This window comes from Toxotes jaculatrix, chromosome 18, assembly GCF_017976425.1.
Source record: "Toxotes jaculatrix isolate fToxJac2 chromosome 18, fToxJac2.pri, whole genome shotgun sequence".
In the NCBI taxonomy this organism is placed as follows: Eukaryota; Metazoa; Chordata; class Actinopteri; family Toxotidae; genus Toxotes; species Toxotes jaculatrix.
Window position 1 is genome coordinate 7,590,350 of NC_054411.1, and position 17,130 is coordinate 7,607,479.

At 42.1% G+C, this 17,130-nt stretch overlaps 3 protein-coding genes across 3 annotated transcripts in view; all 3 read left to right on the forward strand.

Moving 5' to 3' along the window:
• notch3 (notch receptor 3) overlaps window positions 1–7,805 on the forward strand; it is a 29,379-nt gene extending 21,574 nt beyond the window's left edge. The window contains exons 21-33 of the mRNA XM_041063606.1: window positions 33–165; window positions 275–532; window positions 639–751; window positions 882–1,408; window positions 1,503–1,829; window positions 1,921–2,069; window positions 2,159–2,384; window positions 2,473–2,563; window positions 2,715–2,883; window positions 3,012–3,316; window positions 3,431–3,578; window positions 3,694–3,791; window positions 3,875–7,805. Coding sequence (XP_040919540.1) covers window positions 33–165; window positions 275–532; window positions 639–751; window positions 882–1,408; window positions 1,503–1,829; window positions 1,921–2,069; window positions 2,159–2,384; window positions 2,473–2,563; window positions 2,715–2,883; window positions 3,012–3,316; window positions 3,431–3,578; window positions 3,694–3,791; window positions 3,875–5,353 — 4,023 coding nt within the window. The 3' untranslated portion in view covers window positions 5,354–7,805. The remainder of the gene's footprint in view (window positions 1–32; window positions 166–274; window positions 533–638; window positions 752–881; window positions 1,409–1,502; window positions 1,830–1,920; window positions 2,070–2,158; window positions 2,385–2,472; window positions 2,564–2,714; window positions 2,884–3,011; window positions 3,317–3,430; window positions 3,579–3,693; window positions 3,792–3,874) is intronic.
• A 1,193-nt stretch (window positions 7,806–8,998) lies between these two features.
• Window positions 8,999–13,178, forward strand: soul5 (heme-binding protein soul5). Its single transcript, XM_041063653.1, has 8 exons — window positions 8,999–9,099; window positions 10,692–10,825; window positions 11,005–11,064; window positions 11,351–11,432; window positions 11,528–11,648; window positions 12,235–12,371; window positions 12,514–12,677; window positions 12,831–13,178. Exons 2-8 carry the CDS (start codon window positions 10,797–10,799, stop codon window positions 12,931–12,933), a joined length of 696 nt encoding a protein of 231 aa, XP_040919587.1. The 5' UTR covers window positions 8,999–9,099; window positions 10,692–10,796; the 3' UTR covers window positions 12,934–13,178.
• A 1,068-nt stretch (window positions 13,179–14,246) lies between these two features.
• Window positions 14,247–17,130, forward strand: part of nr5a5 (nuclear receptor subfamily 5, group A, member 5) — an 84,419-nt gene continuing 81,535 nt past the window's right edge. Inside the window, exons 1-6 of the mRNA XM_041063637.1 lie at window positions 14,247–14,362; window positions 14,914–15,029; window positions 15,246–15,387; window positions 15,722–16,479; window positions 16,670–16,789; window positions 16,915–17,062. Coding sequence (XP_040919571.1) covers window positions 14,263–14,362; window positions 14,914–15,029; window positions 15,246–15,387; window positions 15,722–16,479; window positions 16,670–16,789; window positions 16,915–17,062 — 1,384 coding nt within the window. The 5' untranslated portion in view covers window positions 14,247–14,262. The remainder of the gene's footprint in view (window positions 14,363–14,913; window positions 15,030–15,245; window positions 15,388–15,721; window positions 16,480–16,669; window positions 16,790–16,914; window positions 17,063–17,130) is intronic.

The following is a 17,130-nucleotide window of genomic DNA, read 5'->3' on the forward strand; positions in this document are numbered from 1 at the left end:
ATTATGTAATTCTCATCTGTATGTCATTACAGTGTATGCCAGGATATACTGGACAGAACTGTGAGATAGAGATCAACGAGTGCCAGTCTCATCCTTGCCAGAATGGAGGCACTTGCATTGATCTGGTGGGACATTACATCTGCTCCTGCCCCCCTGGCACACTGGGTATGCAAGCACATATTGAACAATCCTTTTTTTTTTTTAATATATGTGACTAAATATAACTAAAAGATGATAAATATTTAAGAGTGTATGTCAATCCTTTCCTTTAAAGGTGTTCTCTGTGAGATCAATGAAGATGACTGTGCTCTGCCCCTGAGGCTGCGCAGCGCTCCTCCAAAGTGCCTGAACAATGGCACCTGTGTGGATAGAGTGGGTGGATACCGCTGCAATTGTCCCCCTGGATTCACAGGCGAAAGATGTGAGGGAGACATAAATGAGTGTCTCTCTAACCCCTGCAATCCATCCAACAGTCTTGACTGCATCCAGTTGCCCAATGACTACCAGTGTATCTGCAAGCCTGGCTTCACAGGTTAGACAACTGCCAGCAGCTACCCCTGGCCTCTCAGTGTCCTTTCTCTTTGTGTAAAACACTCTCTTCCAGTTGTAGAGCTTTACTATCTATGTGTTGGTTTTAGGTCGAAGGTGTCAGAGCAGGTTCAGTGTATGTGAGTCTCAACCTTGTCAGAATGGAGGAGCCTGTTCTATATCCAGCGGTTCTGCACTGGGATACACCTGCACATGCCAGCTTGTAAGTGTACATTCACATTAAGGGTTTAAACACCTACTTTTATTTTGTAGTTTGAGCGTTACTTTTCTTGTTTGTGGAAGTGAAAGTCCACAATGTTCACATTAAGTGTATAAATTTTGTCTATCTTTAGGGTTATACTGGGCCCAATTGTGAAAGAAACATGTCTTGTCGGGAGCTGCCTTGCTACAATGGAGGCAGCTGTGCACTTACCACAAGGGGGGCTCGTTGCTCCTGCCCTCCAGGTTATGGCGGACCCCAGTGTCAGCATCGTAGTAATGAAGGTTGCTCTTCCCAGCCCTGTCGGAATGGGGGGTTGTGCACTGAAGAGACCAGCTTTCCATTCTTTCACTGCCAGTGTCCCAGTGACTGGACAGGTAAACGGTGCGAGCAGAGAAGCATATCCCATGAGCCAGCAATCTCATGCCCTCGAGCAGACTGTCATGGCAAAGCCAATGATGGTGTTTGTGACAAGGAGTGCAACACGTTGCCTTGTCGCTGGGACGGCGGTGACTGTTCTCTAGCAGCAAACCCCTGGGCTCGTTGCGCAGACCCTCGCTGTTGGCGTGTCTTCAATAACAGCCAGTGTGATGAGTCCTGCAACAATGCGGACTGTCTGTATGACAACTTTGACTGCAAAAGCAAGGAGAAAGTTTGCAAGTGAGTTTACTTTCACTGTTAACAGGATTTCCCATTTTTTTCTGTACTGATTTGACAAAACTTGAGCTGATCCTTCTTTTCATGTTGTCCCCAGTCCAATATATGAAGCCTACTGTATTGACCACTATGCTGACGGACGGTGTGATCAGGGCTGCAACACCGAGGAATGTGCCTGGGATGGCTTGGACTGTGCAGAGAAGGTTCCAGAAGACCTTGCTGAGGGTGTCTTGGTTTTGGTAGTACTGCTGCCTCCAGAGGAGCTTCTCCGCACCAGCACAGCTTTTCTGCAGAAGTTAAGTGCTATCCTACACACTACACTGCGTTTCCGGCTGGACCACAATGGAGAAGCCATGATCCGCCCCTACACACGCCGAGAGGCACGCCTCAAGAGGGAACTGCAGCCTCAGCAGGAGGTCATTGGGTGAGTCAGGCATATAGTAATCATAAAGCCTGTATTCTTTCCTGAAGATTGTACATTACACTAAACAACTGCCTCTCTGGTGTTCTTGTAGCTCCATAGTGTACCTGGAAATAGACAACCGTCTGTGCTCTCTGGACTCTGAGGACTGTTTCCCTACAGCTGACAGTGCTGCTGAGTACTTGGGAGCCCTATCAGTCGTTGATTTGCTCCGCTTCCCTTATCCCCTCAAAGAAGCACGTGGTGAGTAGAAATAGTTAAAGAACACAAAAAATGGCTAGCAAGAATAAGGAGGCACAAATTTGTAATTACTACTTCTCTTCTCACTACAGGTGAACAGATAATTGGTATTGACCCTATACCTCAATGGGCCAAGCTGATCCTGGTGGGAATAGCTTCTCTTTTCCTTCTAGTCATCCTTGTGATAGGTATGTTGATTGCTCGTAGAAAGAGAGAACACAGCACCCTTTGGTTCCCAGAGGGCTTCTTCCTCAAAAAGGAACCCAGCAGCAACAAGAACCGCAGGGAACCTGTTGGCCAGGATGCTCTGGGAATGAAGTAAGTTTTTGTGTTCAAATGCCTGCTGATGTTAGGACTTTGTTTTGAAATTAAACATGAGTTAACATTGTTTAATATATTCATTTAGACACATGCCAAAAACTGTTGAGGAATCTCTCCTTGGTGATCACAGTGATCAGTGGATGGACTCTGACTGCCCAGAGGCAAAAAGGCTCAAGGTCAGTTACACAACTTCTTCACCTTTATAAATTGCCCTAGTCAATTCAGACTGATTAGCAGTAGAAAGTAATCATGAAACTTTTACAACAGCATGTCAGCCTGCTCTTAAAGAAAGTCATGAATTTGGGTTTTCTAATTCTGGGAGTTCAGGTTGAGGAGCCAAGTATGTTCTCAGACAGTGAAGATGCAGTGGACAGCAGACAGTGGACGCAGCATCACCTTGCAGCCGCAGACATTCGTGTGCCTCCGACCATGGCCCTCACCCCACCTCAAGGAGAGTTTGAAAGTGACTGCATGGACGTTAATGTCAGAGGCCCAGGTTGGTAGTCAGATAAAGTCAGTTTTTAGAGTGTAACTGTGATTTGCACATTTATACTTTACTTTCTTTGCATGATGAGCCCCTGAACAGACATAAACTCATCCATGCCTGTTTTCATCTCCTACCAGATGGCTTTACACCACTGATGCTGGCATCGTTCTGTGGAGGCGGCTTAGAGCCTGAGGTAGCAGAGGAGGAGGAGAATGAGGAGTGTTCGGCCAACATCATCTCTGACCTAATCTACCAGGGCGCATCACTTGCAGCCCAAACAGATCGCACTGGTGAGACAGCGCTCCACCTGGCTGCCCGTTACGCTCGTGCTGATGCTGCTAAGAGGCTGCTGGATGCCGGTGCAGATGCCAATGCTCAGGACAACACAGGACGTACCCCTCTACATGCTGCAGTGGCTGCAGATGCACAGGGCGTCTTCCAGGTAAACAAACATGTACTGTTTATTGGCCACACCAGAGGTAGAAATGCCTATAACTTATTTTAGCTCCTGTTATATAAATCAAAATGTTAAACCCAATCTTTACAATCCTCCTAGATTCTGATCAGAAACCGGGCTACGGATCTTGACTCTCGTATGTATGATGGCTCCACTGCGCTGATTCTGGCTGCACGGCTGGCAGTAGAGGGTATGGTAGAGGAACTCATCACTTGTCATGCAGATGTCAATGCAGTTGATGAATTGGGTAAGAGTGTGTAATTTTTCACTCAAGTGAATGTCCTAATGCTGATTTTCCTGTCGGTTGATAATATGTACTGGAACCATAGATTTGTAATTTCATTGTTTGTTGTCTCTTTTAGGTAAATCTGCCCTACACTGGGCTGCTGCAGTTAATAATGTGGATGCCACTGTTGCCCTGTTGAAGAATGGTGCAAACAAAGATATGCAAGATCTCAAGGTATGACATTTACTTTTACTTCTAGTACTGGTTTAAATAGATATGTATATAACACAACCTCTGTTCTGTTTTTTTCTCTTCAGGAGGAGACACCTCTGTTCCTTGCAGCCCGTGAGGGCAGCTGTGAGGCTGTGAAGGTGCTGCTGGCTCACTTTGCAAACAGAGAGATCACAGACCATATGGACAGGTTGCCAAGGGACATTGCTCAGGAGCGTATGCACCATGACATTGTTCAGCTTCTTGATGAGTACAATACAGTAAGAAGTCCCCAGGGCCATGCAGGGGCTGGACACCACCTCACTGGGGGACACACTCTGTCTCCTCTCATGTGCCCTCCCAGTGCCTTCCTGCCTAGTCTGAAAAACACCCCACAGGGCAAGAAGAACCGTCGGCCTGGGGCCAAGGGTTCCAGCCTGGGAGGCCAACATGCTGCCAGTCTGAAGGATTCAGTCAAGTCCCGCAATAAGAAGCTGACCTTGGACATGCAGAGTGCCTTACTGGAGAGCTCAGTTACCCTGTCCCCAGTTGACTCACTGGACTCACCCCATGGGGGAGCTAGCAATGCTGGCTACATCACCAACCCCACTTCCCCTGTGGCCATGCAGTCACCAGGGCTCTTCCACTCCTCCATGTCTGTTCCAAACACCCCAATGGTACATAATAGCATGTTAGAGGGAGGTGGCCCTTTTGCTGTGTCTCTAGCACAGCTCAATGACCTGGGAAGTGGAGGAATGTCCTTGCAGGGGCGTGTCTCCATGGCGTCTGATGTCAACCATGGCTATGTGCTGAGTTCAGGTCAGATGGGGCTCAACATGGGCATAGTCAGCCCTGTCAGTGTGCCCTTTGACTGGCATAACCGGATGCCCCCCTCCTCTCAGTGTGGCCAGCAAGTGGTGAATCTTGTGCAGAGTAGCCAGGCAGGCATGCATCCCCAGAGCCCGGCCATGCAGCAGAATATGCTGATGCACCAGCAGCAGGTCTTCCGTAATCCTATGCTGCAGCCCACACCTGTTACCTCCACACCCACCATCAGTCCAGTCAAGCTGCCATCCATTGCTGAGCAACAGCAGCAGCAGCTCATCAACCACACCATCACCAACCAGCAGAGCATGGCCCGCATGGGCACTTCCACCCCACCGACACCCCAGACCTCACAACCGCCACCATCCTTCTTCCAGCAGCAGCAAATGCCTCAGCAACCTTCTCAGCCCCAGCCTGCTGCTCAGCCTCCACAGCCAGGCACACCAGCAGCCCAGCCTGCTCAGGCTATGCCCTCCCAGCCTAGTAGCAGCACTGCAGGAACGGAGGATTACCCAACCCCTCCCTCCCAGCACAGCTACTCATCCGCACTAGATGCCACACCCAAGCATTACCTCCATTTGCCCAGTGAGCACCCGTATCTGACCCCCTCCCCAGAGTCTCCCGAGCCCTGGTCCAGCCCTTCTCCTCACTGCGTCTCCGATTGGTCAGATTCCACACCCAGCCCAGCAGTTGCTGGCCCTGCCCAGACCCAAATTACTCAAATCCCAGAGGCCAATGGCAAAATGCAGGTGTTTGCATGAAGATCCCATGGCCTCTGCTTGAAAAGGGACCTGGGGTAAAAGAATTTGTGGACTGGCTCTTGTCTGCCTGTCTGTGTTTATATGTGTCAGCCTGTTTCCAAGATTTTCATTGGATTGGATTGACTATGTTTATCATGAGGACCGTCTGCTAGTGATTTTTGCAGAGAAAAAAAGTAAAGGGAAATGCGTGTTGTCTGAAAAAACAGCAGACAATTTAATGAAGTAATTCTGTCACAGATGGACTTGTTTTTTATTATAAAAAAAAGTATATGAAGAAAACCAAGTCTTTCATTTCAAAGACTTAGGGATCCTCTCCTGAAAACTAACATTTAAAAAGTAGATAAGAGAAAAAGGTAAAATGTTGAAGGGAATTCATTTATTTTTATTTATTGTTTTTATCTCTCTGAACTGCTTTTTTCTTTAGGTTTTTGTCACCCTTTTTCTGTCCCAGCCTCTTACCTAATGTGCTACCCCCTCTTATTTTATGCGGACCACCTACATTTCTATTTAGCCAGTGTGGCAGGTAAAATTATATAATTCATTATTCAAGCCAGTTAACAGACAAAAAGATGAATTTTCACCTCTTGACTGATATTTATTCAGGCCAACAACAGCTGGTAAAGATGATAAACTGATTCTAGCTAATACATATTGAGAGTTGCTCAGCAGTAATGATATGTTCTGATTTGATTGAATTGTGATAACTGATTACTTTCCATATGAGTATTATGAATATGAATGTAGATGAGTGTCTCTGAAGCACTTCAAGACCAGCTTCGTAGTGCAGGTGTGAGTAAAATAAAACGTTTAATTGCAGTGGATATTTATAATGTATGGATGCCATTTAATCCGTTGCAAATTTACTTATGGCCTTTCAAAGTAAATGAGCAGAATAAAATTTTAGGTTTAATGTTCCAATTTTATTTACAGGACTCTTACCTCCGGTTCTACTGCCAGCCCTGATACCTTCAGTTTTGAAGCTTGTTTTCATTCACTTTAAGAAACTGTTTCAAAGATTTGTTTGCCTCAAAATCAGCCACTCACTGCCCTTTTTAGTTTATGTATTATTTTATTTGTTTTTTCCGGTTGTTTTATACGCTGTATATTTGTGGAAACCATGGGTACCTTTTTTTGAAAAAAAAAAAAAAAAAAAAAAAAAAAAAAACATCACTTCAGATGTACTAAGCTATGCTTTTCAGCTGCTATTTTATATCGGTCTTCCCTGCAAACATTCCTGCATTTTGCCTGTCTTGTTGAGTCTGGACACTGTGCCTTTCAGCAGCATGTAACACAGAATAGAACCAGATGACAGGCGGAAGTTTCATTTTTTGAGGTCGCATCATGTCCTTCACTGGACTAAATGGAAACATCCCTTGACTATCTGTGGCAACTGAGATCTTGTTGACATTCTCGCCTCGTCTCTGATGGTGTCTGTGGTGGAGAAATGGTCAGTGAGAGGGTGTGGCTGCTGGGCTGTGACTGCTTATGCCCTGTCACTCCTCAGGGAGGTGTTTTATGGCATGCAGTGGGACATTTCCCCTGCATCTACAGTAGCTTCCAGTCCAGGGGCTGTGGAGTTGCATCTTAAGACGATTGTTAGAAGAGGCTGAGGTTAAAAACACTGCTATGTAGTGCTGCACCCTTTAACTTTTTACAAAATTCTGAGATGACACTCCCAGTCATCCAACTAACACCTTGTGTAAAGTCTGACCAAGTCTTTATCCTGACATGACCTCAGTGTGCGGGATAGAGGTCATCCTCTCCTTATCATACCACAGACATTTGAGCATCAAGTCAATTGATAATAGTAGAATTTTGAGAAAGTAACCTTTGCATTTTCATCTTGTGACATGAACAGAAATGACTAGGCCCCCCATTCTTAGCTACTACTTTTGTGGTGACCTAACACGGGCTCTTGTTGTGTCTTAGACTGATTTTATGATCCATTCATTGTTTTATCTCATTCACCACAGACTCAGCCACTGTTCTGTCAGACCTGGGAAACTTGTCGTTCACAGTCCAGTTCGATTTTTACTTACAAGGAAAACTGTTTGTTTTTTATTTTTATATAAAACTGGTCTTTTCAATTTCCCTACCAGGTCGCACTAAGTGTTTTGTACATTTCAACCACCCAACTTCTGTTTGTAAATATGTTTGCTCTGGGTAGATCTTTGCTTGAGAAGTCTTATGTTTCTAAAATGATTGTTATGTACTAAAAAGGACAAAAATAAAATGTACTTCATTTAGCATTATTTTAAGCTGCGGCTGTGACTGATATTTTATTGGTCTTGTGTTATTAGAACAGTCATAGATATTTTCTATCATTATTAATTTCAATACTTGTTTAAAAGTAGTTCAAAAATCATTGTACATAAACCTTTTCCACAGTTTTTCTTTCTACAGTCAAAAGTTGTAAAATAAGTACTTATAATAAAAACTGTAGGGAACTACACTTTTGTGTCTGTGTTAAGTGATTGTTTCATATTTTAAAGGAGGATGTTCACTAACTGTTCAGTCCTCATAATCATAACTATGAGATGTAGCTAGGACAGCTTACGCAGCAGTTTTATTTTCAGAGATGTTCCTAGCTCAGCACTGCAATAAATGTTATTTTGAAGATTCATAGGATTAATAATTCATTTCTGATTTTTGAAAGGAAGAGTTTGCAGTAATTTTGTAGAGGGCTGTATCATTTTGCAAGTAGCCTGTTGTTTTGCACTCCAATACAAGCTACAGCCTACAAAATTACCACAACAAGACACTTCTGATGATAATCTTTCTGCCTCAAAATAGTGCGCATTGTGAGCTTCACAATGTTCGTATTAGAGGTTTTCAATTTGGCTGCTTGATTTTGAAAGTATTCACCGGAAAGTGGTTGGGATGCTATCACAAACATTTCTAGTAGAGAAAATGGGTCTGGTTTTAACAGCCACGGATTTAATGTGGTTTTGCAGTTTGTTTCTGTGACCACTGGGGGGCAGTAAACCCACCTGATTCTTTACCAGTCTCCATACAAACACAGCACTGTACAATTCATAAACCCTTTAAAGTGTTGCAGAATATAGACTAGTCTGAAGTCTGCAGTTAAAACATGGATCTATTAACGTACTTATTAATGAAAATGTCACAGTTGTTATTTCTACAGAAAGCCTTTCCTGTCGTATGCAACAGCACCGACGTTGGTTTGTGTTGCAGTTCCTCTTTATGACCACGGGGGGGCGGTAAACAGTAATTGTCCAGAGGGTACACAGACAGATAAACCTTTGAAGATAAAGCTGTTTCCATTATTTTGGCCACATATTCATACTCTGTATATCAAGGTGAAAAAAACAATCATGGAGAGCTTAGCTATTTATTTAACTACTTTTCATCCTGGTTTGATAAATTACACCGAGAATACAGATACTGTTATTGTACCGGCACAGCTGTTTCCTGCGCACAGTATATGTGCTACCAATCCTGTAACTAGGCAAAAATGTCCACATGTCAGAAAACTGCTGTTAAAACATTGATTTATTAATAGAATTATCACCACCAAACATGCTGTTATTTTTAATAAAGACAATATTAATGATGATTATACCAGTGTGTGTAACTTGTATTTCATTTTGTGTTGCAGTTCCTCGCTGTGACCACTAGCATTTTGCTGCACGCAGACCATTAATATATTAAAGAGCCAGACGGAGTTTGTTCAAAGTAACTTCACTAAGAGGAAGGAAACAATGCCAGCTGTGTGATGACTTCAGGTATGTGGCACCATTTACATGAAACAATTAATTGATTAACTTTAGGAGGGTTAATTATTATTTTTGACAGAACTGATATTAGAACTGACAAATATTTAGCTCATGTGACAAGCGCCAACAGCTGTCTAAACTGCTGATATCCAAGTTTCAGTTTGTTGTTCACATCTACTGTGGCCATATTTGTGCTTTGTAACACAAAATGTTGGACTGAGACCTGTGGGAAGGTTTCATATATCTTTCCATACTGTCTCTTTCTCTTTGTTGTCACCAATAAAAAGAGGAAAATCTTCTAACCCTCAGCTGCAGTGGTACTCAGGTTACATTACCCCTATTCAGCGTTCATTTACAAAACAGTGGTAATGATGACCTTTATGGAGCTTAAACTGATGTGTTTTCATCGTTTTTGTTTTTGTTTTCTTTACTAGCAGGTCTCTCATTATGACATTGCGTGCAGTATTTAATGGCAATATTATAATCAAGGTTTTGTTCTGTTTTGTTTGTACTTTCCTTGTTTAAGATGTTATAGAGTCTTCTTGAGTTATGGCAATCATTTAAAATTAGTTATACTGAATATTGATTTAAATGGTCCATTTACTATCACCATCTATAACAAAATCAACTGTGGCGCATTTGCGAAACCAGTTTTATATTAATGAAATGGGAAAGTGTTTCCCATGCAGCCTGTCTGCACACTGAATCTCTCTCCTCTGTTTTACATATGGGTGTGACTGGGCCTTTTGTCTCATTGTTGAATGTACTTTCTTGAAATGGGAACAAACACCATGAATTTGGTGTTTGCAGGTACAAAACAGGGTATCGTGTGGTCTGTGCCAACAATAGGTACAATGAAGGTAATTCTCTTGTGACAAAAATGATAAGATACTAAGTCCGTCATTTCTGTTTGAGCCGCTTGTTTGTGTGTGTATGATTGTGTATACCAGAGCCAAGGTGGTCATTTAGGACATTCTATACAATGCTGTGGCAAATAATATTGCATGGGAACTGGGCGTTTCACTCACATTCTGAGAGTAAAAAACGTGAGCCTCCACCTCACATGATGTTTTGTCACAATTTGTGCCACCTGATCTGGCTGCCCTGCTAAATACTCTGATGGTTTTTTTTTTTTTTTAAATATGAAAAAATAAAATATTTCTGTTTCATAGATAAGTTTGTTTTTTAAGCATGACTAGAGGACCTGCAGTATACTGCAGCCTATATATATATATAGTATATGTTTCTCACCTTACAATCATTATCCACACATTCGCCTACCTGTACAGTAGTTATTTATGTGTATACTTACAGTTATATGTAAGTACTACTGTAAGTATACACATAAAATAACTTTGGTACTTCTAGCTGACCTTTATTTGATGTTGGTAAAAGTCAATAAAAAAATATATCAATGAAATTGGGTTGGCCCCTTGGCACAGAGTAGTCCAAACTAGATTTTCTTTGAGCACCATAAGATCATCTACAGAACAGAAATATTACTGGTTGCAGGGGTTGCAAAACATGTGTCTCTGTTTGTTTCATAATTCTTTCCCGTTTCTCTTGTTTCTGCTTTGGTTTCCCATTGGTCCATTGGAAAGTCCATTGACTGGTTTATGAGTTCAGGGAGTGGCCAGTTTTCCTTTCATAACCAGAGTTGGAATAAATAGTTACTTTGGACCAGACTGCGAAGATCCAGTTCTCGAATGCAAGCAACCAAACACTCCATCACAATGTAAGTACAGTTTTATTTTCCAGATTGTCTTAGATAGAAATCAATAAATAGAAATTTCTTTTTGTAATGTTCTAAGCTTAAATATTGTGTCAGAAGAACTGTCCTCTTTTCAATGGATGAACAAAAATGGCTTGTTAATGCTTAGTGCTGACTGAAAGCACTCTACGTGTGTGTCTCAGGATTTACCTTTCAGGCGTCGTTGGTTTTCTGCTGGTACTGACAGCTGAGGCCAGAGTTGGGTAAGAAACATGAATTTAATCTCCCATGTTAGCTGATTGCTGCATTTCACCAAAATTACAGAGTAAACAAGTCGTTTTTAAATGAAATTGTTGGTTATTAGAAAATTGGTGGCACTGTTGCGTCCACAACTTAAATTAGAAATTTACTAATCAGCTAATGAAGTAGATTGATTAATAAATGAGGAATTGAACATATCAGTCATATTTTCACTCAGAGCCTGGCACAGATGATTGTTGCTATCATCGTATATATCTCTCAATGTTTGCTTCTTCTCTAATTTCACAGAAACTCCTCTCAGTTAGAGTTCTGTTCTGAGACAAAAGAGTGCCTGCTGTTTGATCTGATTTGTAAGACTGACGAATATGAGGTGAGTGTCTCTGATCAAGACAGAAGCCATTTCTCATTTCAGGCGCCAGAAACGATTAAAAAGCCCACTCCACCCTGTGTTCTCATGTCCCTCAGGTCCGACACTATGACTCTGTGAAATGGGTTTCAACTGAAGAGACATCCTTCTTCATGGAGTTTGCAGCAATGAAAGCATTCAGACGACTCTACGAATACATCACTGGTGCCAACGAAAAAGGTTCATACATGAATGTGTGCATCCACTCCTTTATTTATGTTTTATTTAATACTTTTTTTGAAACAAATGGTCTCATTGAGATGGCATCTTTTTCAAGAGAGTCCTGTTTACAAGAATAAAGATATACACTATAAGCATGGACAAAAAAAGAAAACACGCAGTTTGCATACAAAATATAAAATAGTTCCACATTGAAGAAAACAATTACAAAGCATTCAAAAGGCTTGAGTATAATGTTTTTCAACTCTCCAAAAAAAAAAAAAAAAGAAAGAAACAAGAGATTTTACTTGCAAAACTTTTTGTAACTTTCCATTTGTAGGGAGAGTAGTATTTAAAACCAGTTTTTCCAGCCTCTTTTTAAACATGTGGTACAGCTAAAATTAAAATGTCCTTTGGCATGACACTATAATCACTGTATTTAGTTGTGATCAGAGAGCAGAGATAGTTTGGTGGTTTTATTGGATATTCAAGTCAGAACAACTACACATATTTTTGTATGTTTTCTTATTCTTTTTGTGTGCGTTTGATGTTTGTCATGTAATTCCGTTTTGTGAAATAGTTGTGTTTTCTTAATGTCTACCTTTAGGAAAGAAAATTGAAATGACAGCTCCTGTTGTTGTGAAAATGCCTGACAAGAGATTTTGGGAAACGGGTGTCTACACCATGAGTTTCTTGCTGCCAGCTGAGTATCAGGCAGATCCCCCAAGTCCTACTGATAAAAAGGTAAGCCTCTCTAGCATAAAGAAATGGCATGAAAAAAACACACTGACCCTCATTTAGTCATAAATGCCTTAATTATGTTTGAATCGATTCTGTCAAGTCGACTGTAAGCTCTGGCAAATAATGAAACTTTGCTGACTTGCAGGTGTATATCCATGAGACATCTGACATGAAAGTGTATGTACGGACCTACAGTGGATGGATGACGAGCATGTCTGACAAAAACACGGCAAACAGTCTGTCCACTGCCCTTGACTTAGCTGATGCAAAATACAAAAAAGGCTTCCACTATGCTGTTGGATACAACAGGTAAACAAATCGCCATCATTTTCTCAGTGATAGAAAGAAACACGCTGCGCAAATCCCAGAGGAAAAAGAAAACATGAATATTTGGAGTTGATTTTATATTCTGCAATAATTGTAAAAATGATTGTGTGTGTGTGTGTAATTTCTTTCTTGCAGTCCTATGACGATCTTTAACAGGCACAATGAGGTGTGGTTTGTTGCTGAGGATGAGCCTGCGTGTGCCAGCAGTGAGGAATTGGACTTTGCTCATTTCTCTTGAATACTGTGAGCACAGTGCAGTGACAGCTTAAATGAAGAGATGTTGTAGCTGGACTTTTGCTTCACTATTGCTTCAAGTCATAATGTGTCATCTAAATAACCTTGCAGTGACAGCCCAGATTTTGAAAATGTTCATGTACTGCATACACCATATATTACTTGTGGTCATGGTTTTAAACTAGCTTGTTTAATGGTTTTGTTTAATGGTTTTGTTTTATATTCAATAAAGTTACCTTTACGCAGTCATTTCTTGTGGTTGTTCTTGATTGATCCACCTCTGTAATACATGTACATGTAATAGATTAAGCCTGCAAAAGCCGTGAAAAGTGTGACGTGTCAGAGGCTAAAGAGACTGGTGAAAACTGGACTATTTTGTTGATGAATGTCATAATCCATTAACAAGCTAATGTGCAAGTGTCATAACTATCCACCCTTGGACTGTCCTCCCTTTCACTTTGACGTCACTGTGAGATTCATTAAAGCCGTCTGTGCCATTTGGGCTGTTGACTGGCACCTTATCACCTCAAGTGCTGGGAATGTGGAACAATAAAATCACACTCTGTGATTATTATTGTCTCACACTGACTAAAGTAAAGTTTTCAGATTTTATTGTCCTTTCCTTGAATGAATTATTAGGGTGGCTAAATTGCATTTAACTTTCAGAATGAACAAAGGACTTCATGCATAAATTCAGTGGTGGAAAGGGACCAAGTACATGTACTCCAGTGCTGTAATTGAGTACAGGTTTGAGATATTTGTCTGCTACTTAATACTTCTTCTCTTTCTACTCCCTACTTGGAATTAAAGATGTCTGCTCATAATGAAGTAGTTTAATACTGTTCTACTAGTTCTCTTTCATAAGTATATCATCTGTGTGTCTATTTTTCAACCACGGCATAAATTGTAATAATAATAATAATGATGCAGGAACTAACAAGAAAATTGAATAGCTGTAGTTTTGACACTAATCAACTGTACTCTCCAGTGGCCTCTTATCAGCTGAGCTCCAGGATGGCCTGATGATTTCACTAAAGTAGGAATCCAGCAGGTGGCTATCTGACTGTCTCCTGTGGAGGGGCTGGTTGGTTGGCTGGCTTTCTGACTGACTGACTGACTGGGTAGGAGTGCCAGTCAGGAGAGGTTTTATGACACTCACTATAGATCAAAGTCCATTTGTGGGATCTCAAACAACCATCAGTCCACCAGGGCTGTTGGGCCTGCTTGTTGGCCTTTCTCTGGCTTGCCTGCGGTGACTGTCTGGTCTCCTGATCTCTGGGACAATGCAGATCAGGCTGAAGTGACTGTGGAGTTCGTGTCCAGAACTGCCCGAATGGACCTACCTGGTTATCGCCCACAGCTGCCCCAGCCTCTTGTCCGCCACCCTGGTAACTGTACGGATAATCTGTTAAATTTGGAGGGATCATCAACATGTGAGTGCTAGATGGAAGTGCACTATGGGGAGATAATGCCCTTTTAAGAAGGCAATAGAAGATATTGTTTGAACTTGTGCAGTGTTATAAAGATATCAATATTTTAAATGTCTTATTTTGAAATCGGAGTATAACACATCATGCCATGGTACATTAAGGATATTTATCAACAACCTTTGAAAATCTGGAAGAAAACCTGTAGAACCAGTGATATCTGGGAATTATGTAAGGGTCATATCTGTGATCATAGTCAAGCAAATCAAGAAGAGTGATAAGGTACTGTCTGAAACAGAGGGATGGTCCTCCCATACTGCTCTTTACTTTCTCAACAGCTGAGCAATAAACATCTTTAGATTACACACTTAAATGTCAGCAGCATGGCAGTCCAGTCAGCTGCACTCCTCACCCAACATTCATCTCAGTCTAAGAGCATGTGTTATACATCAATCTTCTCTTGTTATCTCACTTTGTGCCATGTTGACCACATTAAAGAGCAGAAGTGTGTCATATTGTACATTTGATTTAATGATAACTGTGGTGTCTTTCTCCAGCTCAGGAGTTAAAAACAGAGCCAGATGGTAGACCAGAGTCAGAGGAGGGCTGTCCCATCTGTGGAGACAGAGTATCGGGGTACCACTATGGACTGCTCACTTGTGAAAGCTGCAAGGTAAGAGACGGGAAAGTCCATGAAAAAATATTTATTCTAACAGCACCACAGGGCACACTGGTGTTGTTGTATACACCGAGGAGCCATAGTCAAGATATATTATTTCTGTAACTATAATGATACACATTTTATATGGTCACCCAGGATTGTCTTGTAATCTGTAGAGAATGAAGCCGCGGCCTTACAGTCTCTCTCTGTCTCTCTCTCTCACTGCAGGGCTTCTTTAAACGCTCAGTGCAGAATAACAAACATTACACCTGTGCAGAACAACAGAGCTGCCCCATGAACCTTTCCCAGAGGAAACGTTGTCCTTCCTGCCGCTTCCAGAAGTGTTTGGCAGTGGGCATGAAAAGAGAAGGTACCCCCCTCACGCACACAAAAATGTAGTCCCATCACAGAAACATACACAAATACACTCGTGCATTTGGACACATATTCTGCTTCATTGTGACATGCCTTGTGTTTCACTGACATGCATGGTCTTTTCTCCCATAAGACTTATCTAAGAAGTCATAAACCAGTGCAGGTACTGCCTGTAATGACCTAGTTTTTATATGATGATCTGTATTGTGGAGCTAATCTGAACTCTCAAAGTCGAGTGGATTTATTTTCAGCTTTATAAACTAAATATTCTCTGTCAATGTCTGAATCAGTGTCTTGTAAAAACTTGATATTTCATCTACTGTCAACAGCTGTAAGAGCAGATCGTATGAGAGGCGGCAGGAATAAATTTGGCCCTTTGTATCGGCGGGACAGGCAGATGAAACAGCAAAGGCTGTATCACCAAGCAAACACTGCTCCCTACAGGATTAAGATGGAAACTACACAAACACACCGGCCAACAGCTCCAAATGACCTTCACGTAATGAGCAGCCATACAAGTGCTTCATTGTCCTCTGATGTTTTTCATCAATCCCACATGTGTCCATCTAGCATGGGCCAGTCGGGAGCATCCATGCCTCTGGACTGCACCTTGAACACAGAGAGGGTGCTCACTCCTCCATCTTTGCCCTGCCCAGGACTGTACCACCGCACATTCCCTGGATTTGTCCAGGAGAAAGGAGAAATGTCTTTTTGGTGCAGCCTGGCTCCTGCAAACTATCCAATGCACCCAACCCCAAATAATTCAGTAACACCAAAAAGCACCCCAGCATCGTCCCCCTGCTCAACACCAAGCTCAACCACTCCTCTCTCCCAAGCTCTCATCCAAACCCCAGACACTCCCCCGTCAGCCACTCTTACAGCCAACTTCCTAAGCCAACTCCTGGAGGGGGAGCAGGATGAGAGCCAGTTGTGTGCCAAGGTCCTGGCCAGCCTGCAGAGAGAACAGGCCAACCGAGGCAAACATGACCGCCTAAATACATTTAGCATCATGTGCAAAATGGCTGACCAGACTCTGTTTGGGCTTGTGGAGTGGGCCAGGAACACTACACTCTTCAAGGAAATCAAGGTAATGAATCATGAAGTCAGCGGATGAAGTGTTATGTAAACCTTTTTACAGAAGTAGAAATCTCTGATTTGCTGCATGAGCAGATCTATAGCATTCACTCTTTACTGTGTGTTGGGGTCTTAGTGGAGATCAAAGGCTGAAGCCTTTAATTTGCAACTGCATCAGAATCCTCTTTTTATGCTTCCCACAGGTGGAAGACCAGATGGTGCTGCTCCAGAGCTGTTGGAGTGAGTTACTGGTCCTAGACCACCTCTGTAGACAGGTGACCTATGGCAAAGAGGGCTGTATATATCTGGTCACAGGACAACAGGTAAGGTTTAACACTTTCTGTACAAGAGACTTTATTTTTATCATAATCAAAAATGTCTTTGTATTATAGTCATGAGATTGCACACACACGCAGAGAACCCTTACCTTTCTGTCATTCTGATGCAGATTGAGGTGTCGACCATTATCTCTCAGGCAGGAGTGACACTGAATAGCCTGGTATCGAGGACCCAAGACCTGGTATCCAAACTGAAGGCACTCCAGTTTGACAGACATGAGTTTGTCTGTCTCAAATACTTGGTGCTATTCAACCCTGGTGAGCTTTTCCCTTAGTGATTAGTGCCTCAGTAGAAGATACGTATTAGGTATATTTTTTTTAAATCA

Coding starts and splice junctions, on each gene's coding strand:
- soul5 (XM_041063653.1), top strand. CDS start 10,797: ATGCAAGCAACCAAACACTCCATCACAAT. Junction 11,433..11,527: donor GTAAGACTGACGAATATGAG/GTGAGTGTCTCT, acceptor CATGTCCCTCAG/GTCCGACACTATGACTCTGT. Junction 11,649..12,234: donor CACTGGTGCCAACGAAAAAG/GTTCATACATGA, acceptor GTCTACCTTTAG/GAAAGAAAATTGAAATGACA.